Here is a 27,470-nt window from a genome sequence, read left to right on the forward strand (position 1 = left end):
GTGTGTGTGTGGTGTGTGTGTGTGTGGTGTGTGTGTGTGGTGTGTGTGTGTGTGTGTGTGTGTGTGTTCCCCGCTGTGACTGTGGTTGTGTGAGCTATCACTACGAGATAAACTGGAAGATGAAACCTCGCCTCTTTCATTTCCCAATGTCACTAAATGCGTTTTATTTTGAGATTCCTGGGGGTGCTTGGCAAAGAAAAACAAAATCTTCCATCAGGAAACCTGTGAGCTATTTCCACAGGAAGTTTTAAATCACCAAAGTAAATAGAGACTCCGCTCTTGACCTCAGCAGCGTGACTGAGGTCCCTGGGTGCCAACCTCCAGGATGAGAGCGGATGGATGGAGCGGGGCTCTGGCCAGTAAGGACGGCCTGCCAGTAGCCCGCGTGCAAACGGTCCTCCGTTCCCGTCTCGTCTGTGTGGGTGGCGATAACAGATGTCTTACTCTCACCTGGAAGATGTCCAAAATGTTCAAAGACGCTGCAGGAGAGTAGCTGCTTCAGACACCTCACTGCTAGGTTAGCCACGACCGACTGGAAGGGGAGCTGCCGTGTCTGTGCTCCCAACCGGCCCCTTTTAATTTTCCTCTGAGAGTGTCTCCTTGCTCCCCATGCACCCCGCTTCATGGGCTGCCGTAACCCCCTGCTTCCAGGTTTCACATGAATGCTTTGGCATTTCTTCAGACGATACACTTTATAATGCAGCCAAAGCCAGAGAAATCAGAAAAACAAGCAAAGCGAGACCTAGGGAAGCGCTGATACGATGTCTAATTTTGGTCTATTGTCCCCTTTAAGGTTTAAAGGTCTCTTTATAGCTTTGTGTACGGAGGATAATAATAACAACAGACAACAGCGCTTTTCATCTTCAAAGCTCTTTGTAAAATGTTGGCCCAAATTCTTTGCGCAAATATAGATACATCACCAGTAACGGGCCATGGGAAGGTATTGAGAAGAAGTCAGTTCCACGACCAGTGGCTGTGGTTTTTAAAACCCTCCAATGAATGCTCCAGAATGTCACTGAGGAGTTTGTAGTCCTAAATTCAAAAGATGGTTCTAGAAGAACTACTGAAAGATGGGGTGCACAGGCCGGTATGGAATCAGGGGGCACTTAGGCGATGTAGAGAAAGGATGGGAATTGACCCCAAACAGAACGGCTTTTCTTATTTAATTTCTTATTGTTTTTTGAGAATATCTCAAGTAGCCTAGGACCTCTTCCTATATAACTAAAGATGACCTTGAACTCCTGATCTACCTTTACCTCCCAAGGGCTTGCTTCACCACACATTTTTTTTTCCTTTAGACTTCCCCTTCCTTTATAGTGCTGGGCATTGAAGCCGGGAGAGCTCATGCATACTAAACAAATCCTCTGCCTCCGAGATGTGCACCCAGCCCTAAATTTGACTTTTAAAACCAGTGACCAATTTCGGGATCTGGAAATGGGTCCAGGTTTACCTACATTTTTGAAAGCAATCCTTCTCTCCTCCTGTGTCCGTGTATAACCATCCCCACTGGAGGAACCTGAGTGGGTAAATAACCGATTGTGGTGTGGCCCACTGGCCGACCGAAGGGGCTGGAGCTCTGCTCATAAGTAGTAGGGAGGAGGCCACTGTGAAGCGAGGGAGGACTGGCTCGGACGAGCTTTCCCAAGCTCACCCCTAAGGAACTGTTCAGAACTCGCTCCCGTGTACACAGACTTTGGGTTTTTAGTACAAACTGCTCCTAAGTCATTTTATTATTGTACACTCCTTGAATGTCAGCTTACCAGTAAGAGGACTGGACGTGCTAAAGAAATGAGGGACGAGGGCTTATCCCAAGTCAGGAAAGCCAGTTCGTCATGAAGAGCAACTGGGGCAAACAAGGAAAAGTTACCTTCCCCAAACCTGCCCTGGTTTTGTGTTTCCTGTGTCACTTGGGATGGGCTCAACTCCACAGGCCCTTCCTGCTTTGTTTGAGCACTTCCCCTAACACAGAAAGACAGGACACTTGTCCCCGCTGATGCTCATGCTGAGAGGAGCCGAGTGGGAACACATAGTTCGCACCATGTCTGAATATCTCGTTGGGAGACACTGGTCTGAAGTTAGTTCTTCATTGTTCTTTTCCAGATGTGCCAAACGGCTTTCACGTTTCCTTGGAAAAGATACCAACCGAAGGAGAGGACCTGAAACTGTCCTGTGTGGTCAGTAAATTCCTGTACAGAGACATTACCTGGATCCTGCTACGGACAGTTAACAACAGGACCATGCACCATAGCATCAGTAAGCAAAAAATGGCCACCACTCAGGACTACTCCATCACTCTGAACCTTGTCATCAAGAATGTGTCTCTGGAAGATTCGGGCACCTATGCCTGCAGAGCCAGGAACATATACACAGGGGAAGAGATCCTTCGGAAGACAGAAGTTCTCGTTAGAGGTGAGCACTGCAGCAAAAAGGCTATTTTCTCTCGGATCTCCGAATTTAAAAGCAGGAGGAGTGGTTGTGCCACACAAAGTAATGTCAAACATTAAAGGACTCGTTGAAAAGTAACGGTTGTCTCTTATCATCTTGGTTTATTGTTACTGTTGCTAACTTTCAGGCCCAGAGGAGACACTCTGCCCAAAGTGAGATTGGACATGATAGCATAATAAGAAACCCCAGTGCCTGCTGGCTGGGGTGCTCTCCGGGCCACCCGGTGTGTGTTTGGATTTGAAGATCCCTGTACTCTGCCTTCTCTTGTGTGTTTGCTCTTCTGTCTTCTGCCTGATAGCAGCAACCTGGGACTCAGCCTTTCTTCCACTCTGATGCCAACCTCTTTTGATACATATATAATATATATAAATATATTTTATTTTTTAAGTTGTGAAGCTGGAAAAAACTGAATAATTTAAACAAACGCTGGTCTCTGCCAAAGATGGACATGAATAAGTTAATTTTTCAGCACAGGATGAGTACAGTTGAATTTGAGTCCTTTGTCGAGTGTCCGCCTGGTTTTATTTTTTAACTATTTTCATTTTGCTCTTGATTTGTAAATAGTTCCTGGATAACAAGTTATAGTGCTTATTTATTTGAAAGTTGTTCTTTTTTTTTTTTTTACATGAAGTATATTGATCTTAAACTGGGGAGGGGGGTGTTCTAAGATGGGTCCCGGGGACACAAGATGTTGATGTAATTCTGAGAGTAAAGCTTCATCACAATGTGAATTATGAAGGTCCCTCAGGTCTGCTCCACCCTCCTCTATCCATCCCAGGTAATCACATGGGTTTCCTGCTACCATTAAATAATGTTCCTCATTGTCCTTGACTGGACTGACAGGCCCTGACTGCAGGCAAAAGTGTAGCAAGCCTTCATTCAAAATACTCATGGCCACTGGGCACTGTTTTAAAGCCCTTCACCAAGCTTTAGTGACATCCAAAGTCCACAATCCAGGGATCCAGGCTATAAAGACTATTGTGAATGGAGATTTAACGCAATCTTCTTAACGTCAATTGAAAAAATTTACCCATTAAAAAAGGTAAAAGGCCGCCCACTCTATATGCAAATGTTAATGGGACGTTTGTGAGGATTAAGAAATTGCAAAAGTTAAGAAATTACCGAAACCACAGCATTAAAACTATTTAAATGCGTGCCTTTAAAAAAATAAAGAAAAATCAAGAGTAATTACATTTTAAATTTGCATTTGAAGGAAAGGTACTTTTAATATGCATTGTTGTTCTGTTTGCAAGTTTGGTTTCCACGACTAATTGATCTTTGTACGTGAACCACAGGGCTGGGGGAAGCCAGCAGTAATGACCAAAAGAGCCAGGCTGAGAAACGTGGGGCTGGGTAGTTCTGTAGGCGGTGACAATATGGCTGCCCTCAAGCTTGGGAATTCACCAGCCTGTTTCTTCCTTAAGTTCACAGGCTGCGCTGTGGGAATTGCTTTTGTCAAGTGTAAAGAGTAAACAATAGCATTTCCCCCAAATGCCAGTTGTACAGAACCCCAAATGCTGTGAAAACAATCAGTAGCCTGGAAGTTGTCAGTGCAGAGGAAAGAATAATCAATTGTTGTCCTGAAGTTTTACCTATGGCTCTTTGGCCTGGCCTCTTTGTTCATTCTGAGGCAATGCCTTCCTTCGGGAAACAATACCTCAGCACCATTAGGAACTTTCAGGGGGCTCAGTTCAGTTTGTCAGAAAGCTATTTAAAAAAAAAAGAAGAAAGAAAGAAAGAAAGGAAGAGAGAGAGAGAGAGAAAATGAAGGGTTAAGGGAGCCTTCTCAGGAAAAAAGAAATACAAAACAAAAACAAACATCTAAACTGAGCATGCGCATGCAAAGTCTAATTCCTTCCCTGTGAGAAGGGGAAGGTGTGTGTTCCAAGAATTCCAGTCATTGTTGTATTCCCAATCCTTCCAAAATATTCTTTCAAAAGGAAAGAAAGAAAGAAAGAAAGAAAGAAAGAAAGAAAGAAAGAAAGAGACTATTGTATAGATTCTTTTTTTTTTTTTTGAATCCTTCTTTGGGGTGTGAAGAGAGAGATGGGGGTGGAGGGAAGCATTTATGAGGCTGGCTCCTCAGCTCCTTCCAAAAGACCAAAACAAAACCCCCTACATCTGTAGAGACCTGGAAACCACACCAGCAAACCCTGGGGTCATACCTAAAAGAGCCCCTTGTGGGTGCCTGTCTCTGGCTGCTGATGACCTGCAAGAATATTGTGTTAATTCAGATCATCCTAGTAGCACGGGTCAGCCCCGCTGTGTTAACTGTGGGTTTCTAGCCTGCCAACTATGTACGGATGCTGCACGCTTTTGCTCCCGGAAATGTCAAACTACATTGTTACAACGTAGGTAGATTTAACAAAGTAGGACTCTTAGGTCCAGCACTCTGGTAGACTGTAGCCAACAGACGAGACACTTAGCATATAAAAAACATTTTTTTTCTGAATAATTCCTAATACTGTCTGCTTTGGAGGGTGTATGAACCTTGTTTTTAAACGAGGAGTTCTGTGTGTTTTGCAGCTTTATATGCTGCTTGTATGAAGTCCGTGTCCCTACCTACAACCAGCCCCTTTGGGTGTTCTTTGCAACATTTTTGTTAAAACAAACCATCCTCTTCTAAATAGACCTGTCAGGGGAACTGGAAACCTGTTTGTACAGATGATATCATAAACTGTAGCTATGAAAATAATTTGTGTTTTATAGGGCCTGGATCCAAAAGTCTTTTAAGGCCTCCGAGCAATGATACATTGTTCTTTCAGTTGAAACACTGGTAAATAGTAGAATATGCTAAAGGGAGCTAGGAAGTCAAGGCACTGGGTCTGACTTTTAAGTACAATCTGTGAGTCAGCTGGGCACTGTTGGATGTTTATTAGCCGTGTGTCCTTTCTTATCTTGTCATATCTCACTGATGCTTTGTAAAGATGCCAACATTGTACTGGGCGTGCATGCACAAGTCATTATAGATTGAAAGTTCTCTACGGGCTGCAATTCCAATTAAGGAAAGTTGTTTGACAGATCGGGTCTAGCGCACGTGGACAGAGGCAATCGTGAGAGCATTCTCGTGCAGCCTGCCCTAGAAGAAGGTATTTCATCAACCAGCACTTCCTTCAACGTGTGCCTCCAGATGTCATTCCGTGTAAAACAAGACTAATGATAAGCTATGGAAAACAAAACCCTTGAGAGGTCTCCTCACCCGTAGTAACCCTGCCGGGTTACTGCTACTATCTCACCCGTGTTCTGTGATAACGCATCTCAACCCGGGATGTCAAAATGGCCTTAACAAATGCTGACCCTGAGAGTTTTCCTGCAGGAATTTAAAGAGAGAGAGGTGTGGGGCCCGCAGCGGACTCCTCCGGGGGACGCGGAATCCAGGTCAGATCATCACCTGTAGGGTGACCATACCTAAGCTGCCCTCTCCCCGTGCTAATGTCCTAAGATGAGGAACCAAATCTAGTCAGAGAAAGCTCAGACAAGGGTGCAGAATATGTAGGTGATACCCTTGGGATGTCGGTCCTAGGATTTGCAGCCGACATGGGGAAAAGTGGACTCTGGGGAGGGGTGCGGGGGAGAGACCGTAGGAGACCTTTCTGTCCTTTTCCCTTGGGCTCGAGGCCCTGATCCAATCCCCACGCCCTCACTAGAATGTATCCACATCAGCAGGACTGAATAACTACTTCATTAAACAAACACTGTACTCATTGGGGCCCTGGGGGTACTGCCATTCCTGTGTGGTATTTTAATATTATAATGTATTGCATCTTTAATGTATTAAATTCATTTTTTTTGTTGTACTATACCGGTTGGCATTTTATTAAAATAAATTGTATTGTACCATATTTGTATGTTTTAAGAGAAAATAATATAAAATACAATACTTGTGCTATTATATAGCGCAAAACCTACAAACTCGTGCCTCTGCCTCTTGAATGGACTTTTTTGCTGCTTGCATTTGGGAAGGAAGGGGAGGGAGGGGAGTGACCAATAAAGCATTGGATAATTTCAGAATTTTCCTGTTCGGTCTGCTGCCTCGAAGTGTAGACAATGGAGTCACACAGCCCAGTCCATGAAACTCAGTACAAACACAGGAGCCATCAGCCATCGGGCTCAGTCCAGAAAACAAACATAAAATGTAAGATGACATTGGCCTATCACACACGTGTCATAGGAATGTAAAAAAAAAAAAATACAGACATATCTACACACGCGACCATGTGTTTCATGTTTAGCTCCTGAAATATGTGAAATATTTGAGTTTTAGAAAAGCCTTATTGACGAAGAAAGTGAGTTGGTATCTTAGTATCTAAAAATGTCAAGACCAACCCAGTCCTTTATTTACCCACATCTCAGCACGTGACAATCGGTTATCACAGTTTCTTAAGGGAAGCATTAATTTTAATCAGTGAAAAGAAAAAGCGACAAGCACGTCTTGAAGCCTTACGGTCGGTCGGTCACCTTGGGTGGGCTCTGTCTCTATTAAGATGTCCAACTGATTAGACGATACAAATGACCACGCCCCCTCTCTTTTTCACTAGATTTGGAAGCGCCACTCCTGCTTCAAAACCTCAGTGACCACGAGGTGTCCATCAGTGGCTCCACGACCTTAGACTGTCAAGCTAGAGGTGTCCCTGCGCCTCAGATCACTTGGTTCAAAAACAACCACAAAATACAACAAGAACCGGGTAAGAGTCTCCCTTGCTCCTCCTAATCCTTCCGGTTCGCCATTCCCCCTCCCTCATCCTCCCGCTTCACCACACCCCTTCTCCTCCCAGGCTTCCTATCGTCCGCTCTCCAACATCTAGAATCTTCCGCTTACCATGCTTGCAGACCACACTCACCTCAGCTTTCAAGAAGGAGTAACACTAGGAAGGGTCCTCACAGCCTCCGTCTGTCCCGAGTGCCTTCCACAGCTCAGTGAGAAAGAAATGGAAAAGACCAGCCAGGAAGTGGTTCGATTCACCTCTCACCTGGGAGAGGGAGGAAGGAAAGACTATTGGCTGGAGGGGTTTCATAGGGTTTTTTGTTAATTTTTAAACTTTATGGGTTTGAGTGTTTCATCTGCCTGTGTATGCCTGCTTACCACTTGAGTGTCTGGTATCCTAGGAGACCGGAAGAGGGTGCTAGCAATCAAACCTGGTGTTCTCTGGAGGAGCAGCCAGTGGATAACCAACCACTGCTCCCTCTCTCTCTCTCTGCAACCACATAGCGTGTACTTTTAAACACGTAGTATATATGAAGCCCAAGGAGGTAGATTTATAATTTTCTTTAAATTATTTATTTATTTTATGAGTATACTGTAGCTGTCTTCAGACCCACCAGAGGAGGGCATCGGATCCCATTACAGATGGTTGCGAGCCACCATGTGGTTGCTGGGAATTGAACTCAGGACCTCTGGAAGAGCAGTCAGTGCTCTTAACCGCTGAGCCATCTCTCCAGCCTGATTTATAATTTTTAGAATTCATCTACACCCATTTTAATAATTTGGTGGCCACCATTTTATTATACTGATTGAACAAAACATTTTCTTTGTTTTAGGAGTGTGTGTGTGCCTGTGCGTGCCTGCGTGCATGCCTGCGTGCATGCATACATGGGGGGGGGGCAGGGAGCCTTCTGATGTGAGCTACTGGGAACTGAACTCAGGTCCTCTTGAAGAGCAGCAAGTGCTCTCAACCACTAAGACATCTCTCCAGCCCTATAAGGAACAAACAAAGAAACAACACAAAAAATAAAAACAAACAACAAGAAACCCAACTTTCTAACGTAAACTAACTGGTCTGAGTTATATTCTTTCGAAAATAAAACCAGCTAGACTAAAACCAAAGAACATAGACACTGTCTCCTGCCTGCTTTGTGCTGTGGCTAAGTAAGATTAGGTTTACTGGCATTTTGGGTTGATAAGTCACATTTATAGTAAAGCATAAAATTGCCCCTTGTCTATCGTGTCCAAGGGCCTGCCTCAATGCCTGTATTACAAATAGGATTGCCACTTATCCACAATGTTTGACAACGTGACAGAGCAGAGTAGTCCTGAAATTGAGTCTTCCACTCAGAACCACCTGTGTGAGTCCAACCTCGGAAGGAGCCAAGCTTTACAATGTTGCCAGTGTCCCAGAGAGGGTTACATTCCACAGCACAAGGCCAGTCTATCACAGCTTCTCTAGAATTAGCACATCTGGCGCAGGAATGCAGCGCACTGGGACTGGCTTCTTGTCATTCCTCAGAAGGCTTCCCTCTTAAACAAAGGAGGCAGCTCGCCCCTGAGTCCTTTTTCCTTACGAAGGTTTCTACTTCTCTCTTACTGAGGTTATTAAAATTGTTAAAAGGGGGGTTGGGGATTTAGCTCAGTGGTAGAGCGCTTGCCTAGGAGGCGCAAGGCCCTGGGTTCGGTCCCCAGCTCCGAAAAAAAGAACCAAAAAAAAAAAAAAATGTTAAAAGGACAATTACTTGGTGTGTGTGTGTGTGTGTGTGTGTGTGAGACATAAAATTTCTTCTATTCTCACACTGCATTATTATTTTTAAAGGTTTATTCCTGATTGGGTGTGTAGGTATATAGGTATGTGCACACGTGTGCAGGTGCCTGAGAAGGCCAGAGGCATCGGGCTCTTCTGGAGATGGAGGTGACAGGCAGTGTTAGCCACTGCCATGGGTGCTGGGAACCGAACTCAGACTCTCTGCAAGTGTATCCCATGCTCTCGGCCACTGAGCGGTGTCTTCACCTCCCTGTAGTCCGTCTTACTCATCAGTTGAGATGAAGTTCCCTTCAGCGGCAAAAGTGTCCTCCTCCTCCTCACGGTGCTTGGCTGGCAGTCCAGTGCTCCAGGAGCGATAACCCAATGGCTTTCAGAGATTGTACACGATCTTTGGTAAGCGCGTTTGGTAACACAAATACCTAGTTTGAGGCAGGCTCTATATCCTAGAGTTACCGGTTACTGAAGAGATCTTAGAATATCCTTAGGCCAATATGGAGACTAGACAACTGGGCCCAAAGAGATTAAATGCTTGCCCCAAATGACCTACTACCAAGATGATAGTTTGTGGATAATTAATCCCCTGAGGTATTTATTCTGTCATATTAAAAAGGCGAGTGACCATGTGGATGAACACGTAGTTCACAAAGAAAGAGTAACTTCTTTCCCCTATAAATCGGAGTCCACGTCAGTATAACAGAGACCCAAAAAGTCCCTACAGGAGCCTGGTAAAATGATTTTAACCCTGTGTTCTCCAAATACTCCATCGTACGCAGCGTGAATTCCAGGAAGCGCTAATGAAAACGGGGACGGGCCCTTTGAGAGAAGTGAGTCTGGTCTAACTTCAGTTGTCAGACCTTAAATCCGAGTTGAAGACCAGTCAAGAGGTGGCTCATGCCCGTGACCCCGGCACTTGGGAGATGCTGGCACATCAGGACTTCAGTGTCTTCCTTGGCTATGTAGCGGGTTCCAGGCTAGCTTAGGCTGCACAGACAGTATCTTGAACAAAAAGTTCTACCAATTCTCAAAGTCTATGGCTTTTAGGATACGGAAGAAAAGACACAGGAAAAAAGGGGGCGGGGAACAGGAAGTATAAGCGCTGGGCAGGTCCACACTGTGGAGGGCCCAACACTGCCCTGGTTTTTCTGCCCTCCGAGGCCCTGTTTACTTCTGAAACTAGAAAGCCGTTGACTGCATGGTTCACTAAGTTGCCCACGGCCACAGCTTAATAAGCACCACTGTTAGCGTTTCTTAAGATGGACTGCACTACGCCCACCTTCTCTCTTTCCTGTTTAAAGCTACTCTAGCTGAGCCACAGAGATGGCTCAGTGGGTAAAGGGGCTTGGCGCAAAGCCTGGTGATGTGAGTTCGATCCCTAGGACCCACGTAGTGGAAACAGTGGTCTGATCGCCAAGTAAAACCCTACTGTCACCTCTGGAGAGGAGTTCTAAGCTGTAGTCACACACCCGTTAAGTTTCAAATGCAACCTGAGATGCAACGATCATGGCCACACACTCCATATCCTTGGCCCCTGTGTTCAACGTCACCCACTGTGAACACTAAACACGCCGCCTCTACTGTGGTGGTTTCCGTTACAAACCTGTGAATAAGGAGTACTTGTTGGCATCAGCAACTGACTTTACAGTCAGGAACCCGCTTTACAGTCACAGGTGACGTAGTGAGTCAGGCATACCTGTTGCCAGGTAACTGTGGGGCGGAGCATACCTGGCTGTTGCCAGGTAACTGTGGGGCGGGGCTTAGACAAAATGCTAACACTACTGCTGGTAACCACAGTGGCTGGTCCTGGCTCTCCAGGACTCCACAGAGTAGAAACCCTCTCCATCCCGTTACAAGGAGGAAGCCAGTCTAAGTTTGAATGCCTGAGCATTCAAGCCAGGATACATCTTTCACAGAAAGCCTGGCAGGTCAGAGAGGACTTCCAGGCCCAAAGAATCATAGGGGTGCTGGATCCTTAACAGGATCTGGTCTGCTATCATTGTGACTTGTTAACTGACAACTCTTCAACATTCCAAAGAAAACAGGAGAGAGGAAGCTGGGCACACATGCGAGCTCAGGCCCCAGCGACTATCAAATGCCTGTTGAAAGGGCTGAGGGAAGCTGGAACTTCTGCTCCCTCATTTCCTCCCAGGAAAACCCTTTCGGTGGGACGCAGCCGTTCTTGCAAAGGAAAGCAAAGACAAGAAAGCTGGGTAGTAACTTCTTGGGCCAAAGGGCAGCAGGCAGGAACAAAGGAAGTCGTGAGTGCACAAGCCCAGAAGAGCATGCACACAGGCATAGAGGCCGCCTCTGCCACATCAGTGGAACAAGAAGAAAAAAAACACCAGCAACCACCTCAAAGACTCCTGCGAATGTGGGTTCTCCCGTCTTGTCTCCCTGCTGGATCCATCTCCATTCCCGCCGGCCTCTCTTACAGGGTTAGGGTTAGGGTTCCCACCCTGCCTTCCCTCCCCCCCTGGAATCCTTGTCACCAGGAACGCAAGGCTAGAAGATGTCCTTTCTTCACGGGTCCCATTCACTCCTCGGGTAACCAGCCTGTTATTCTCTAGCTCCCTGAGCACTTAACTTGTTTTCAACCCTTTGAAGATATGAATGAGATTGTCTCACAGGAAGTGCAAATTACTGGCGTTCAGTCAGGCCGGAAGACACCCTGCTTATTTAACGTTCATACCTTTTACCAGAGGCAGGCATTGCCATGACACAGTTCACAGGTAGACTTTGGCTTTGCAATCGCTCCTGGGGTTTCTTTGGTTGCTTGGTTGGTCTGGTAACAGTTTGGAGAGGTTCGCTAAGTTTATCCTGACTATTTTATAGGTTCAGGCATGAAGAAGTAGGGAGAGGGGACCTGGGCTCCAGTCATAGTGGTGTGGGCAACTAAGGTTGTCTCTAGCGTGTGCGACTAACTCGGCCAGACGTGTCACTTCTCTCACAAGAGGACACATGAGCAACATTCTAACCTGCCAGGTTGGCATCAAAAAAATATTTAAAGCAGTGAACACCTCTGTGTCCCTCTAAATGTAACGGCTTCTAGAGAGTTTAAAGCATGGTTTAAAAACATTTTAAGGCATATTAAGATATATAAGGCATTCAAAAAGCTGGGCATGCTATATAAAGAGAGATGATTTTGAAGCCAAAGCTACTTACACTTAAGGGTTTGTTTCATTAAAATTAGTTAATTGTTTGAGACAGGGTCTCACCGTGGAGCTCTTGGCTGGTCAGGAACTTGCCATATAGACCAGTATTAAACTAACAGGGGTCCTCCTGCCTCTGTCTACCCTATGCTGGGATTAAAGGCGTGTGCCACTATGCCAGGCTAATTTAAAATTTTTAAAGGGCCAGAATTAATGCCTTATCAGCTCAAACCTCATTCTTTTGGTTAATAAATGTTTTTGAGCTGCTATTTTCTGTCCGGCCCTGTGCTAGGCTGTGCAGATGTGACAAGTATCTATATTTTTATCGTCATGCGTCCCCACCCTCAGAGCTGAGGAACAAACTCAGCTTTCTGTTTGGTTCTGCCATTGAGCTGAATCCTTAAGCCCTGAACTCTGGATATTAAAATTAAAGTTAATTAAAATTAAATACATGAAGCTACTATCAAAATGTTTAAACGTTCGAACCTTATATAATCAAAATGCCAAGTAATAAACTTGTATACGCGTTCTCGTGGGATGCAGCTTTTTCAAGCAATGACCCCACTGGTGTGTAGGCCTGCTCACTGTCTACATCTGTTGGCCTCAAAATGGGAGTCGATTAATTAACTAATAAATAATAATAATTAATGATTAATAATTCATTAAATTAGTCTAGAAGAAAACACCATGACTTAACCTCAGGTTTCAGGTACATGTAACATGAGAGACGGAGAAAGGACAATTAATGTGGCTAAAGGAAAAGCGAGGCCCTCCGGTGCTAGAGTACATTTGGACAGCTGCAGGAGGCAATGAGATCTCACTTAGCCCAAACCAGAAGGACACCAGGAAGACATGTCTAACGTTTGAGGCAGCAGATACGTTTAACTTGACTTAAAATTGCACACTTCCAGGGTTGGGGATTTAGCTCAGTGGTAGAGCGCTTGCCTAGCAAGCGCAAGGCCCTGGGTTCAGTCCCCAGCTCCAAAAAAAAAGAAAAAAGAAAAAAAGAAATTGCACACTTCCCATCTATATCAAAAACATCACCCATCCCTGTTAGTACCTACCTATTTATTTACCTATCTAGTTAGTTAGTTTTATTTATTACCTAGTTAGTTAGTTAGTTTCGGTTCTTTAAGACAGTTTCTCTGTATAGCCCTGGCCATCCTGGAACTTGCTCTGTAGACCAGGAATCCACTTGCCTCTGCTTCCCGGGTGCTGGAATTAAAGGTGTGTGTGTGTGTGTGTGTGTGTGTGTGTGTGTGTCTGTCTGTCTGTCTGTCCACCACCTCTGCTGCCGCCACCATCACCACCACCTGGCAGTACCTACACTTTCTGTTCCTGTATCTCAGCTAAAGTAAATTTAATTTTTAGAATCTTTAGTGTACTCAGAAAAACCCACCTTCTGTGCATTAGCTTCACTGCACTAAGGCTCTGCAGGGCATCGGCTCCAGCGGTTCGATGTCAGTGGATATAAAGAAGAAACGAGGGAGGGGGGCTTGAAAGAAGCAAGAAAAGTGCAGAGTATCCAATCAGAGCTCAGCAGAGAGCCTAGGAGGACTAGGGTGGAGCGACCCGCTGGCAGATAACGGAAGATGCGTTTCCTCGGAAGGGTGGAAGGAAAAAGAAATCAGGTTAAAGCTCATGCGACACAGGGAAGCTGCAGTAACACAAAAGTGTTGTGTGGAGGGGACCAGGCTGCAGAGCCCCACATCTGAGTGAGAACTGGAGGTGAATTACTCGGGATGGTGGCTGCCCAGAACATGCTTTGGTCCTCAGAGTTAAACAGACAGCACAGCTCCTGCGTGAAATCTCAGTGCTTTTACAGATTCTGACAGCCTGCACCAGATCGAAACAGTATCGTGGAGTCACTTTGTGTGCTTACTCCCTCTGCGGGCCACGTGCCCAAATAACCCACATTTAGTATGTCCCTTCCACTCCGTCCGTTTGCTTCTTAGATGCTCCACCATGGTCAGAATGTGTGCCGAGGCTCAAAGGGGTTGTATGCTGGCCAAAGAGCTCATGACAGCACTACAGGCAAAGAAGATGAGGTGACAGACTGATCCAGTTTACACCGGTTCTGACACTAGTGCAGACGTCTCACAAACACCACAGAGAACAGGGTCTCCGAGCATCATCAGCGCGCTGAGGAGAAACTCCTGCCTCTCCTCTCAGTGAGCAGAGGGACGTGCTGATCTGAGGGCGCTCAGTACGGCCTGCCCGTGAGCAGTCATCCCACCCAACTGTGAAAGCAAATGTCTGTGACAGCCCAAACTGCTTACAGTCCTTGACGGTTAAAACAGTGGTATTTTATCCAGAGCACCCCGTGTCTCCAGCAGACCAAAGCTGGAGTGGGAGAGAAGCCCCCAAGACAGGGATTAACCTTTCTTCTTCAGCCGAATCTTGGTCACCAGGACTGAGTAACCTATCCAGAAAGGGACATGTGTCCTGTCCCTACTGTATCAGGACGCCAAAGATCTGCACCATGGGCACCACAGTGGGAACCATGATAGGCAGGTCAAAATCTAATTTGGGTCTGAATTGGGAAGGAATTGAGTAGAGCTCAGCCTTCTGGGGAAGCAAGGAGACACCGTTATAGGGAAGGATGGGAAGGAAGAGCCTGGGCCCTTAGAATCAGCCCAAGTGCTCCAGAAGAGAAATGGTGGCCAAATACACAGAATGCGAATTTTACCACCACACAGGATGCAATTCAGAGGCAACAGACGTGTTCACAATAGAGCGCAACTAAGCCGCTGTTTACTTCCAGACTTCTTCCTAAACTCAAGTAGAAATCTCAGGGGGGTGTGTGTGTGTTTGGTGTATGTGTGTGTCTCTGTAGTACTGGGTCTTGATCCCAGGGTTTTACCCAAACTTAGCATATATAACCCTTTTTAGCTGCTCCTCCAACTCTCAAAGCCTCTCCTTCCCCATTATAGACGAAAAACCCTCTTTGGACTCCTTCTGTGACTCTCCCACACAGACTCATGGCAGAGACAGACAGCCCTGTTCTGGAGAACACTGAGGCTTGAAGAACCACCAGAGAGAAAGGTTGGGGGGGAGATCCAGGACAAAGGAAGAGGCCAAAATGAAAGAGATTTAGGCTTGTGGGGCGAGAGGTACAGTCTCCCAGGTGCTGTACCCAGTCTAAAGACACCAAGGCTCAGAGCACGAGGGGCTCCCACTCCAACCTTCCGAATCCTGGAAGACTGGGTGCTGAGAGACGGAGCTCCTGCTGGCTTTAGGTGTGCTCTGTCTGTTACCAATGTCATCGGGTGGGAGTTTTCTGTTCCATGTGTCCAGAGTTTTCATGGAAATCCCAATTCCTTCCAAAAAGGAAGACCTGAATTGGCAAGCATACACCAACCATGCCACTGCCATCGCCACTGTGCCCAGTTAAGGCCGGAGGCAAACAAAAGGTGCTCTCAGGTAACCTGCTTGGTGAGCTCCGTACAGCTTAGTCGTCGCTCACACAGTCAGCTCAAGCAAGTTTGGTGCCCCTCCATTCCAGCTGATCATGAATTTGCCACATGTAATTGGACCAGGTCATCGTGCAGCTGGCCTTCACTGAGGGCAAACCGAACACAGAAAATGCTTTCTGGATCAGGGCTTCTTACATTTTATTTCACATAGCCACACAGACATGAGTGTAAGCAACAGACAGACAGACAGACAGACAGACAGACCAAGCATTCATGGAGAATAAGTCAGAAAGAAATTCATTTAAAAGGACTGGAGAAATGGCTCAGAGGTTAAGAGCACTGGCCACTCTTCCAGAGGTCCTGAATTCAATTCCCAGTAACCACATGGTGGCTCACAACCATCTGTAATGAGATCCGATGCCCTCTCCTGGCCTGCAGGTATACATGTAGGAAAAATACTGTATACATAATAAACAAACAAACATCTTTTAAAAATTCATTTAAAGGGCTGGAGAGATGACTCAGCGGTTGAGAGCACTGACTGCTCTTCCAGAGGTCCTGAGTTCAATTCCCAGCCACCACATGGTGGCTCACAACCATCTGTAATGGGATCGGATGCCCTCTTCTGGTATGTCTGAAGACAGCTACAGTGTACTCATAGAATAAATAAATAAGGGCTGGAGAGATGGCTCAGCCGTTAAAGTCTAGGCTCACAACCAAAAATATAAGAAGAAATAAATAAATCTTTAAAAAATATATTTAAAAGCATGTCTTTGGTACACATAGCATCTTGTCATTCATTAAAGACAAGAGCAAATTTACACTGTAATGAGTTAGTAAAATAACTGGGAATAGGACATAGAATTTACACTATTAAAAGTGAAAATACAGAAAGAAGTTTAACAAGCAAGGCATAGAGCATAAAATCAAATAACTGCTAACATAAAAAATAAAAAGCAAACAAAAGTGGTGGGCTAGGCCTTTAATCGCAGCACTCAGGAAACAGAGGCAGGCAGGTCTCTGAGTTCAAGGCCAGCCTGGTCTACAGAGAGAGTTCCAGAGAAACCCCCATCTCTGAAAGTAACCAAAAGAAAAGACAAAGACAAAGACAGAAAAACAAAAACAAAATTGGTGGGTTATGCTAAATGCCTGGCACTGACATTGCAAGGGAGGCTGGTGCCTAAACTCAAATCATACAGGGCAGTATATCATTTGAGAGGACTTAAGGGGGTCTATCCATATGCATGCACGGTGTCCCACCTCCTCTGCTTGAGCAGCCATCTGTGTGTATGCTATGAACTCCCATAACTGATTTCTGAGTCCTCAGCTAACAGAAACAGATCGCAGTTTCTTACCTTTGGCAACGATACAGCGCAATAGCATTTCCCGGTATTAAAACGGGTGAGTCACTGTAGGTAAACAGTTATGTGTTGTGGTAGAAATCTAACCTTCCAGGTAGGCTATGGCAAACGGGAACATGAGCATTTATTGTCCAGGAGTTTCCACTTAAAAAGTGCAGGTATGGGGGGCTGGAGAGATTGCTCAGTGGTTAGAGCACCGACTGTTCTTCCAGAGGTCCTGAGTTCAAATCCCAGCAACCACATGGTGGCTCACAACCATCTGTAAAGAGATCCAATGCCCTCTTCTGGTGTGTCTGAAGACAGCTACAGTGTACTCATATACAAAATAAATAAATAAATCTTAAAAAAAAAAAAAAGTGCAGGTATGGGCTCAGCTCCCAGCACCCACATGGTGGCTCACAATGGTTGGCAACTCCAGTTCCAGGCGTTCTCTGATGCCGCCTTCTGGTCTCCATGAAACCTGCACTTAAGTGAACACACACATACACACACACACACACACACACACACACACAAAATCACTCTTAAAGAAAAGAACCCTGATAATAAAGACGAGCTTAGCGAAACCTGCTGGCATAACTTCTACATGAAGTATTGGTGGTCACAGGACAAGAGAGCTGCCACCGTTCAGACTGACAAACCAGTTAAAGAAGCAGAGGCATTGTGTGGGAGGAGCAGAAAGCTCAAACACAGCGCCCATCTATTTAACCAGATATGTGAATCGAAGACTCTACAGGTTTAGCGGGTCATATTAAAATGCTGTCCTCTTTCTAAGACAATATAGTTCTCACATACAAAACATTGTGAGTGTCCATCACCTTAAGGCACTGATGGAAAAACGAATGCTTTGCACAGTCCCTTGGAAATACCAAATACTAAAATAGCTGGGCACGTTTAAAATGTAGACTGCACCCGGTGGACAAACGCAGGTCACTTGATCACAAGCTGATCTACCCTCGACCAACTCAGCAGATCACGGGGGTCTTACGCTGATTATCAGCTTCACAGCCCTCAGGGCTCAGAACAGATTGCCACTAAAACAGCCTCTGGTGAAGGTTCACTTGTCCCCTTGGGGCTACCAACACCTACACAGTCACCTGAATTATTTCTTTGCTCTAGGAACCTGGGTGCGTTTGAACTTTAGGGAGATAAACCTAAGTGGCATAAAGTCTAGATTCGGAGAACTGGGCATGCGCGTATGGTACGCTCCGGCATGCAGAGTTGGCACCGATGGCAACATTGTCTTCATAAGATAAGGCTCACAAAGACCACAAAACGGCCCCTCCTCTACACTGCACACCATTGCTGTTCCCCAGTTGCTGGAGGCCAGGTGGCTTTTGGCACAGTGCTAGACCCTGGAGACTCAGAGAGGTTAAGGTGGTGTTGCTGTTGTCCAGGAGCCCACACTGGAGCAGGTGAAATTTAAAAAGTCCGCGAAATGACTGCTAAAACCTGACACATGGCGGAGTCGGGCAGGCACTGCACAAGGCGACTGCAGTAGCACAGCCGGGGTCCTGAGAGCAACAGAAGATATTTGTGGTCTAGGAACGAACCATTTAAAAACCGAGTAAGCATTAGCATCGAACCAAGGAAACAACATGTGAGAAGCCAGGGGTCCAAGATCCAAGGCCAGGGGTCCTTTTACGGAGATAACAGAGCCTAAAGCTAGAAGACAGACAGGGCCAGGTCAAGCAGGTCCTTGATTAACTAGAATCTAAAGCTTACCCATGGGGAGTCATGTCTGATCTGTGCAGCACGCGTGTTTTAATGGCAGTCACAGTGAATGTACTAAGTGGACATGTTTGCAAACACTAAAAATACGAAACAAAAAAGGGATGAATTTGAACATTTAAAAAAAAATCAGATTTCTGCCTTTTCCTTAAAATTTAACAAGACAATTCTAGAATCAAATCCCCAGCACTCATGGGTGTGAACTGTAGGTAACTATGTCTGAAAGTCTTGCTCTGCTCCCTATTTGTCCAATCTGATACAGGATCTTACAGTAAAGAGAAATCTGGGATGGCTATATGGCTAAACTGGTAAAGGAGCTTGCCACCAAGCTGAATGACCTGAGTTCGATCCCTGGGGCCTATGTGGTAGAGGAGAGAAGTAAGTTTGCCCTCTAACCTCGGCACGTGAGATGCCACTACTTTAGGAAAATAAGAGTGAGAAAAAGTCAAATAATAGAAAAGATAAGTCCATAATACTGAGTGTGCAGAGGGAGGGGGCGAGTGTGCATAGTGTGGAGAAACAATCTATCAGTTGTCTGAAATAAATAAGCAAGTGTATGGAAATGACTTGGGCCATCCTCCTGGAAGTAAACTGGTAAATAACTATCCCGTCAACAGAAAGCGCAATAGCTTGTTATCTTAATCAGGGCTTCCATTGCTGTGAACAGACGCCATGACCAAAGCAACTCTCACAAAGGACAACATTTAACTGGGGCTGGCTCACAGGGTCAGAGGGTCAGAGGGTCAGAGGATGAGGTCCGTTATCATGAAGGTGGGAACCATGGTAGCATCCAGATGTGGTGCTGGAGGAGTTGAGAATTCTGTATCTTGACCCTCAAGCAGCAGAAGGAGACTGTTCACCATGCTGGGCGTAGCGTGAATATAGGAGACCTCAAAGCCCACCTCCACAGTGATGACACACTTCCTCCGACAAGGCCACACCTCCTCATAGTGCCAAGCATTAAAACACAGGACTCTGTGGAGGCCAACCCTATTCAAACCATCACGCCTGCTTGTAAGCGAGTCTGTGGCTGCTTCTAATCCTCGTGTCCATCGGAGAAAGGAAATTCAGCTGAAGCAAACCCCTCAAAGAACCTGGTATGAAGGTGCATGACAGACAGCTGGGGCTGGGGAAATGGCTCAGCGCTTAAGAGCGCTGGGGGCTCTCATAGAGCACCTGGGCTGTATTCCCAATATCCACATGGGATAATCCCGGGCATCTGATGCCTTCTCCTGGTCTCTAGCTGTATACATGTAACATATAAAACATACATGCAGGCAAAATACACAAACACATAAACACAAGATAAATAAAAATCTCTCTGTGTCTCGAAACAAATGTAGCTTTAAAAGCAAGTTCTTGGGCTGGAGAGATGGCTCAGCACTTAAGAGCACTGACTGCTCTTCCAGAGGTCCTAAGTTCGAGTTCCAGCACCAACATGGTGGCTCACAACCGTCTGTAATGGGATTCGATGCCCTCTGCTGGTGTGTCTGAAGAGAGCCTCCCAGTGGCGATATATATAATTCCTTTTCAAAGAAACAAGTTATTTAAAAAGAAAATAAAAACATTCAATGATGTAAAAGACACACACACAAAGAAAGACCCACACACATGAAATAAAAATAAATCAAGTCTTTTTAGAAGATGTGTTAGGAAACATCATTATTTAAATGCTGTGGTACACAGATCAACAAATGGGTTCTTGAAAGAGTAGAGAACCCAAAAACAGAACCAGAAATACATAGTAACTTGCAATCTCATAACTGGTGCCATAATTCAGTGGGAAAAGAATATTTTATTCAGTAATTGACACTCAGGTGGGCATGGCCACACATGCCTTTAATCCCAGTACTCAGGAGGCAGAGGCAGGTAGACCGTAGCAGTGAATTAATTAAACTGCTTTGGCTCCCGGTGGGTCCGAGGTGCGCCTGCCCAAGAGCTCTCTGGATTCTCGAATAAAAGACGCGCTCACACGCATGCACGCACGCGCGTGCCAGCTAATTTTGATATGTCTTGACTAGCTCAGTGGCTGGACACTTCTAAACCTCCTAGTGGCTAACATACATTCTGGTATTCCTGGTTCGACACCTTCTAAATCTACATATATATTTTAAAGATGCATATGAGTACACTGCAGCTGTCTTCAGACACACCAGAAGAGGGCATCAGATCCCCTTAGAGATGGTTGTGAGCCACCATGTGGGTGCTGGGAATTGAACTCAGGACCTCTGGAAGAGCAGTCAGTCCTCTTAACCACTGAGCCATCTCTCCAGCCCCTAAATCTATATTTTATCTTTGCTGCCCTGTTACCTTCTGGGTAGTCTTCGGCTCCATAGGGCCCTGCTCCCGTACCACCTACATTGTAGAAAAGCCTTCTCTCCTGTAGCTCTTAATCTGATCCTTTTGCCTCCTAGTCATGGCGTTTCTCCTCTCTCCACTCTCCCTCACTCCCTTGCCCGGGAAATCTAAAAGTCCCGCCCCGTCTCCCAGCCCAGCCCAGCCATTGGCTGTACTGCAGTTCTTTATTACCAATGAAAGCCAGCTCGGGGCAGGGACCCTCAGGCCTGGAAGTGCGGCTTTTGGGAGCCAAAATAAGACAAGACACTAGAACCACCCCCCAGCAGTGTATTTCTTTGAGGATGAGGCCATCCTGGTCTAAAAGTGAGTTCCAGAACATGGGTTACATAGTGAGACCTTGTTCCTTCCCCTCCGATAAATAAATAAATAAATAAATAAATAAATAAATAAATAAATAAATAAATAAATAATAGTGACGTCACAGCGCTTAGCTGTCTGTGTGGTAAAGCTCATTTCCTCACCTCCCACTACACACCTTTCTCCAAAAGAAAACTCAAAGACAGAAAACCAAATAAGGAAAAAGCAAAACTCCAGTAAATATTTTTTTTCTTATTTTTTTTTTCCAAGACAAGGTCTCACTACGTAGCTAGAGTTGGCTTCAAACTCAAAGAAGTGCCCCTGCCTCTGCCTCCCAAGTACCGGGATTAAAGGCATGCGCCACTGTGCCCAGCTTCCGTATTTTCATAGATTTTTATGACGAAAGCAGACAAGGAGGGTCCTTGATGATATTAGTGGGGAAAGATTTATAAGCAAGTAAATTACAAACTGTAAGAAATAACATTAAAGCACCACCACAAAAATAGGAGATGAGTATATAAGGAATGGGAATATACTGAGATTAATTTTTTTTTATTTTGTTTGTGGTATTCAGCTCCAACTAGAATTTTAGGGATGGAAAATGGCTGAAGTTCAGACCCTGTGTGAGGAATGGGTAGCAAGGTGGACTTTTAGGGGGAAAAGAGGGTTCAAGACAGGGTTTCTCTGTATAGCTCTGACGGTCCTGAAACTCCCTTTATAGTCCAGACTGACCTTGAACTCATGAGTTCCGCCTGCCTCTGCCTCCCAAGTGCCGGGATTAAAGACGTGCAACAGCACTGCCTGATTGCACGATGGATTCTTAACTCCACACTCCTCTGCCACAGCCTCGGTCTCTGACTGCTAACTACACCCGTACCTTACACTTTCCAAAGCTTCAACCGTACCGTTGCTCTAACTGTCTCGCCTGCCCGTTCCACTCCTGTTTCTGCAGTGCTGGGGATGGAACACGTAGCCTAGGGCATGCTATGGACGTCGTCCGCCACTGAGCTGCACCCCCAAACTCACCCCCATCAAGCCTTCTGCCGGGACTTCCTTCATATTTATTTTCCCTGCTCCTGGAATCCATGTGATGCGAGGCAGGTGCTGCTCTGATTATACAGAGAGAAAAACATCCTCAAAGGGACTCTGGGACTTAGCCAGTCACAGAGGACAGCCCTCCCTGAAAAGAAGGCACATTTCCTCTCATCGGCTTCAAGTACCGGCATCCCCTTCGGCTCATCTCCCTCGGTTGCTTGAGTCAACTCCTGCAGGTTGTCTGTTCCCAGCGTGAATTTCCAGCCCTTCCCCCCTTTCCTTCCCATCCTCCCATCCAGGCACGTGGGGTGGGGAGATATCGGCCTCACCACCCCTTGCCTGAATTTCAAGTAGGGAGCCGGACTGCCCCATGCTGTTCTTTCCTCATTCCAGCCCCATCCTGCCTTCTGCAAGACTAAACTTCCCTACGTGCCACTCGCATGATGTCATTTCCACAGCCAAATATCTTCAGGACGGTCTTCCTCCCTGATCAGAACGACCCCTGACTTCAGAGTTCCCCTTCATCTGCCAGTCATTCAAAAACATGGCTTTTGGAAGCAGGGATACACACGCGTGTGCGGACACACACACACACACACGCGCGCGCGCGCACACACACGCGCGCGCGCGCACACACATGCACACACACTCATGCACGCGCGCACGCACACACACACGCATGCACAGACACACACATGCATGTACACCTACACACACACATGCTCATGCCCGCACACACCACACACACACACACACACGCATGCACAGACACACACATGCATGCACACCTACACACACACACATGCTCATGCCCGCACACACCACACACACACACACACACACACGCATGCACAGACACACACATGCATGCACACCTACACACACACACATGCTCATGCCCGCACACACCACACACACACACACACACACACACACACACACAGAAATGATCAGAGAATGCACACCAAGCCACAGTTGTTTCACAGTAATGGGATGGCTTTGGTTTGTGTGTCTTGTATCACATGACAATGCTCAATCATTGTTCACTTCTGGTACAACATTAACTGATAGCATCGGTCTCCACTGATGTGAGAAAACATTGACCAAAACCAGGGGAGGAGAGGATTTCTTTGGCTCACAGGTCATTGTCTGCCATGGAGGGAAGCCAAGGCAGGAACCGGAGGCAGGAACTGAAGCAGAGACCAGGGAGGAACATTGCTTACTGGCTTGTTCAGCCTGCCTTCTTAGACAACTCAGGGCTGCGTCAATCATTTAATCAAGAAAATGACAATGACTATACCAGTTGACATGCCAATGTGGATGGGGAAAATCTCGAGGACCCCGCGACCCCATCCTCCACAACCCCCAATAGAGAGTTACAATTAACCACTGTGTGTGTGTGTGTGTGTGTGTGTCTATGTGTCTATGTGTCTGTCTCTGTGTGTGTGTGTGTGTGTGTAACAATAGTAATTAAACAAACAAGAAGTTGAGATGGAGCTGTAAAGTAAAGTAGGGAGACATGAGAGGGTTATAATTCCAGCAGTTGGGAGGTGGAGGTAGGAGTTCAAGGCCAGCCTTGGCTGCATAGCAGAAGCCTGTCTCTCGTGAGAAGGAAGGAAGAAAACAAGGAACAAACAGGCTGCCCACTCCCCCTCGGGTCATCTTGACCTTGGAACCCTAGTCTTCTTTTTTCTTGGGAAGTTCTGACTTGGGGATCACACCCTCTCTCCCTGCTTCCCTCCCTCCTTCCTACCCTCGCTCTCTCCCAAATGACTTCTACCAGCATATAAAAATGCTATAAAGCTTTGCATCTTAAGAAAGAATTCCTGGGCTGGAGAAACAGCTCAGCGGTTAAGAACTGGAACTGCGACCAAAGTTTAGTTCCCACACTGGTCAGCTGTGTCTCTAGTTCCTCTGGTCTTCATGAGCAACTGTACTCATGCGCGCGCACACACACACACACACACACACACACACACACAATTAAAAACAGAAAAATAAAATCGTTTTTAAAAGTTCCCTTCTTGTGCTTAACAGATGCCTTATTGCCTAAGAACTCAGGCTGCTCTCGCAGAGAACCCAAGTTAAGGTTCTAGCACCCATCTAGCCGCTCACAACCACCTCTAATGGCAGTTCCAAGGGAATCCAACATCACCTAGCCTCTACATGCACATGCATGGCGCACAGACGTCCGTGCAGGCTATGTGCTCATGCACATAAAATAAAAATAAGTAAAATCTTGGGGTTGGGGATTTAGCTCAGTGGTAGAGCGCTTGCCTAGCAAGTGCAAGGCCCTGGGTTCGGTCCCCAGCTCCGAAAAAAAGAAAAAAGAAAAAAAAATAAGTAAAATCTTAAAAATTCTTTCCCCGTTGCTCTGTAGACACTGGCTCAGACTTGCTTGGAAGGAAACTCCTGACTGCCTGCCTTGGGCACCGCCCTGTCTGTTTCTGTGTCCTTGTGGGGCTTTCCTCTATGCTCTGCTAAAGTAGGTGGTTAACTTCCTTCCCCAGCCTGCCTGCTCTCTCCTGTGAAAATGTCTTTTGTCGCTTCCAGGAACCTCCAGGCTTTCTTGTCACCTCCTGGGCTCTCTCTCTCTCTCTTTTTTCCTTCCAGTTGGCCGGTTTCCCTTCCTGTTCTACTCGACTCAGGCCGTGACCACTCACTCTCCTCCCTCTGGACTAAATTCATCCATGATCTTTATCTATAGCCCTTCGACTCAACTTCTTCCTCAGTGCGGAGCCCACGGGGTTTTTCAAGTCCGGTCCCCTCTCTCTGTTCCAGATGAATCCACCCTTTGGATGTGGGGCGGCCATCTTGAACAGACTTCTTGACTACCGCCCTCATTTGGCTCCCCCGGAATCTTCATTTCCAGACACTACACATCCCAGTTGTCTACACCCTTGACTTAGACGTCAGCCTTCCGTTGCCCTTCTCCCCCCATACCGCACCCCAATCCAGAAAAGCAAGCCAGTTGGTACTTCAGAGGAACCCCGAAGTCCGTCCCCACCCATCAGAATTCTCGTTCAAGCCTTTCAGGAGAAAACCCCCAAACCAGCCACCCCTTTTCCATGTCTGCCTGCTGCTGTGCTATCTTATAATGACTAATGGCTTCTGTCTCTCTCTTTTTTTCTTGTGCTACCAAGGGAGGGAACCCAGGACCCTCCTTGCTCACTCCAGGAAAGCCCTCTAGCACTGAGCTACATCCACTGCTCTCCCTACAGTGGGTTCTTTTGGTTTACGGTGGTTTTGTTGGTTGGCTTGGTTTTGTTTTTTGAGACAGAGCCACGTAGCACAGGTTGGCCTCAAGCTTACTGGGTAGCTGAGGCTAATCTTCCCGCCTCTACCTCCACTTGTAAGGGTTACAGGGGCGAGCTACCACACTCAGCTCACCAGCAGACTTACTGATCTATTATTTTACATGGGCTGGAGTGGACCTGGAAGAGGGCATGGGATCTTCTGGAGCTGCCTGCTGTGCATAGACTTGAACCCAGGCCCACTGGGAGTGCAACATGGACTCTTAACTGCTGGGCCATTTCTCTGACCCTAAATCCTTATGTTGCCTGGGGAGGGGGCAGGATCTGTGTCCTGGCCGCTTTTTTCCTCTGCTTGCTTACTGAATGCTGGCACTCAGTACTCAGTACTCAGTACTCAGTACTCAGTACTGGGTTGCAGAGGTCTTGTTTCCCTTCCCCACTCCTCCTCCTCTTCTTCAGATGATTGTATGTGTATGAGTGTCTGTCTGCATGTATGCACATGCACCACATGCAGGCCTGGTACCCACGAAGGTCAGGAAAGGGCATTGGCTGCCCCCGGATCAGGGGTTAAGGATGATTGTGATATATCATGGGGGTGCTGGGAACAGAACCTGGGTCCCCTGCAAGAACAGCACATGCTCTTCAGCCCCTTATTTCTCACGTGGGCTCATTCCTGGCCCAGGGGCGACCCAGCTGCTACTCACTCTGTAATGCTGTCTGCCAACCTATCAGAGGCTCCATTCTCCCCATCTGATTGGTCCCCAGCTCTTCCATTTCGATTGCCTTGTCTGCAGCAATCGCCTTCCTCAGCACCACCTTCACTCGAGCCTCTCAGACGAGTGTGCCTTCCTCCTCGGCTTTACTGTAAACTAGAAGTGAGCCCTTCGTGGGCAGGGGTGGCACTTGTCTGCCACCGTCTGTATCTGACTGTCGGGTGCATAAGAGAGGCTCCAAAATATTTTCATCTGGGTCAACGAATTACCTTTTTAAGCGTTTATTTTTAAAAAGATTAAAGGGCAACTGAATGCTCAGTGGTCAAATGTTCAGTAAATCCCTGGTTTAAATGGGGTGGGGCAGAGGGATAAATAAAGACAGTGTGAAGGTAAAAGGGGTTGGTGTTTAGCTGGTCTATCCTCTATTTATCTATCATCCATCTAGCTACCTGTCTGTCTGCCTGTCTACCTATCTATCTATAATCTATCTGTCATCCACCTGACTCTCTCTCATCTATCTATCTATCTATCTATCTATCTATCTATCTATCTATCTGTCTGTCTATCCACCTGTCTGTCTCTATCTATCCATTCATCTATTTATCTGCCTATCATCTATCTACCTATCTATAATCTGTTTCAATCTTCTATCTATCTATCTATCTATCTATCTATCTATATCTATCTATCTATCTATCTCTCATCTATCTGTCTATCTATCTATCTATTCATCTATCTATGTATCTATCTCTCATCTGTCTGTCTATTACTGTCTGTCTATTCATCTATCATCTAACTATCTGCCTATCATCTATCTACCTATCTATAATCTGTTTCTATCTCTTATCTATCTCTCATCTATCTGTCTGTTTGTCTATCTATTCATCTATCTATTCATCTATCTATGTATCTATCTCTCATCTATCTCTCTGTCTATCTACTGTCTGTCTGTCTATTCATCTATCTATCTATCTATCATCTATCTAATTTTTATGTTTTCATGTGTGGTCAGGCACACTGACTTCCTCTCCAGCACAAGTCCTCAGTGCGTGTTCACTATGGCCTCTTGCTTCATTCCTCGCTTTCTCAGTTCACCGCTGACACTCCTTCAAGCTGCAACTCAAGGCCCACCTCCGCCTCTGTGCACCCCTCCCTAGGTACTCATTTGCATTCTTGTTAGCTGTCTGTTCCCCAGACTCAGACTGATGGGAGAGCAAACACTTGGTGACAGTACTCAGTAG

At 46.2% G+C, this 27,470-nt stretch overlaps 1 protein-coding gene and 1 long non-coding RNA gene across 5 annotated transcripts in view; one reads left to right on the forward strand and one right to left on the reverse strand.

Annotated features, from left to right (window-relative positions):
* Nucleotides 1-7,415, reverse strand: part of LOC120095883 (uncharacterized) — an 18,083-nt gene extending 10,668 nt beyond the window's left edge. The window contains exon 1 of the long non-coding RNA XR_015634604.1: nt 7,287-7,415. This is a non-coding gene — a long non-coding RNA (uncharacterized LOC120095883). The remainder of the gene's footprint in view (nt 1-7,286) is intronic.
* Flt1 (Fms related receptor tyrosine kinase 1) overlaps nt 1-27,470 on the forward strand; it is a 173,375-nt gene that overhangs the window by 89,253 nt on the left and 56,652 nt on the right. For 2 of the 4 annotated variants that reach the window (XM_087579212.1, NM_019306.2), the window contains 2 exon segments: nt 2,101-2,409; nt 6,984-7,130. In XM_087579212.1, the coding sequence (XP_087435338.1) occupies nt 2,101-2,409; nt 6,984-7,130 (456 nt within the window). 4 annotated transcript variants of the gene reach the window in all.

Source organism: Rattus norvegicus, chromosome 12 (assembly GCF_021556685.1).
Source record: "Rattus norvegicus strain SHRSP/BbbUtx chromosome 12, alternate assembly SHRSP_T2T, whole genome shotgun sequence".
NCBI classification, from domain to species: domain Eukaryota; kingdom Metazoa; phylum Chordata; class Mammalia; order Rodentia; family Muridae; genus Rattus; species Rattus norvegicus.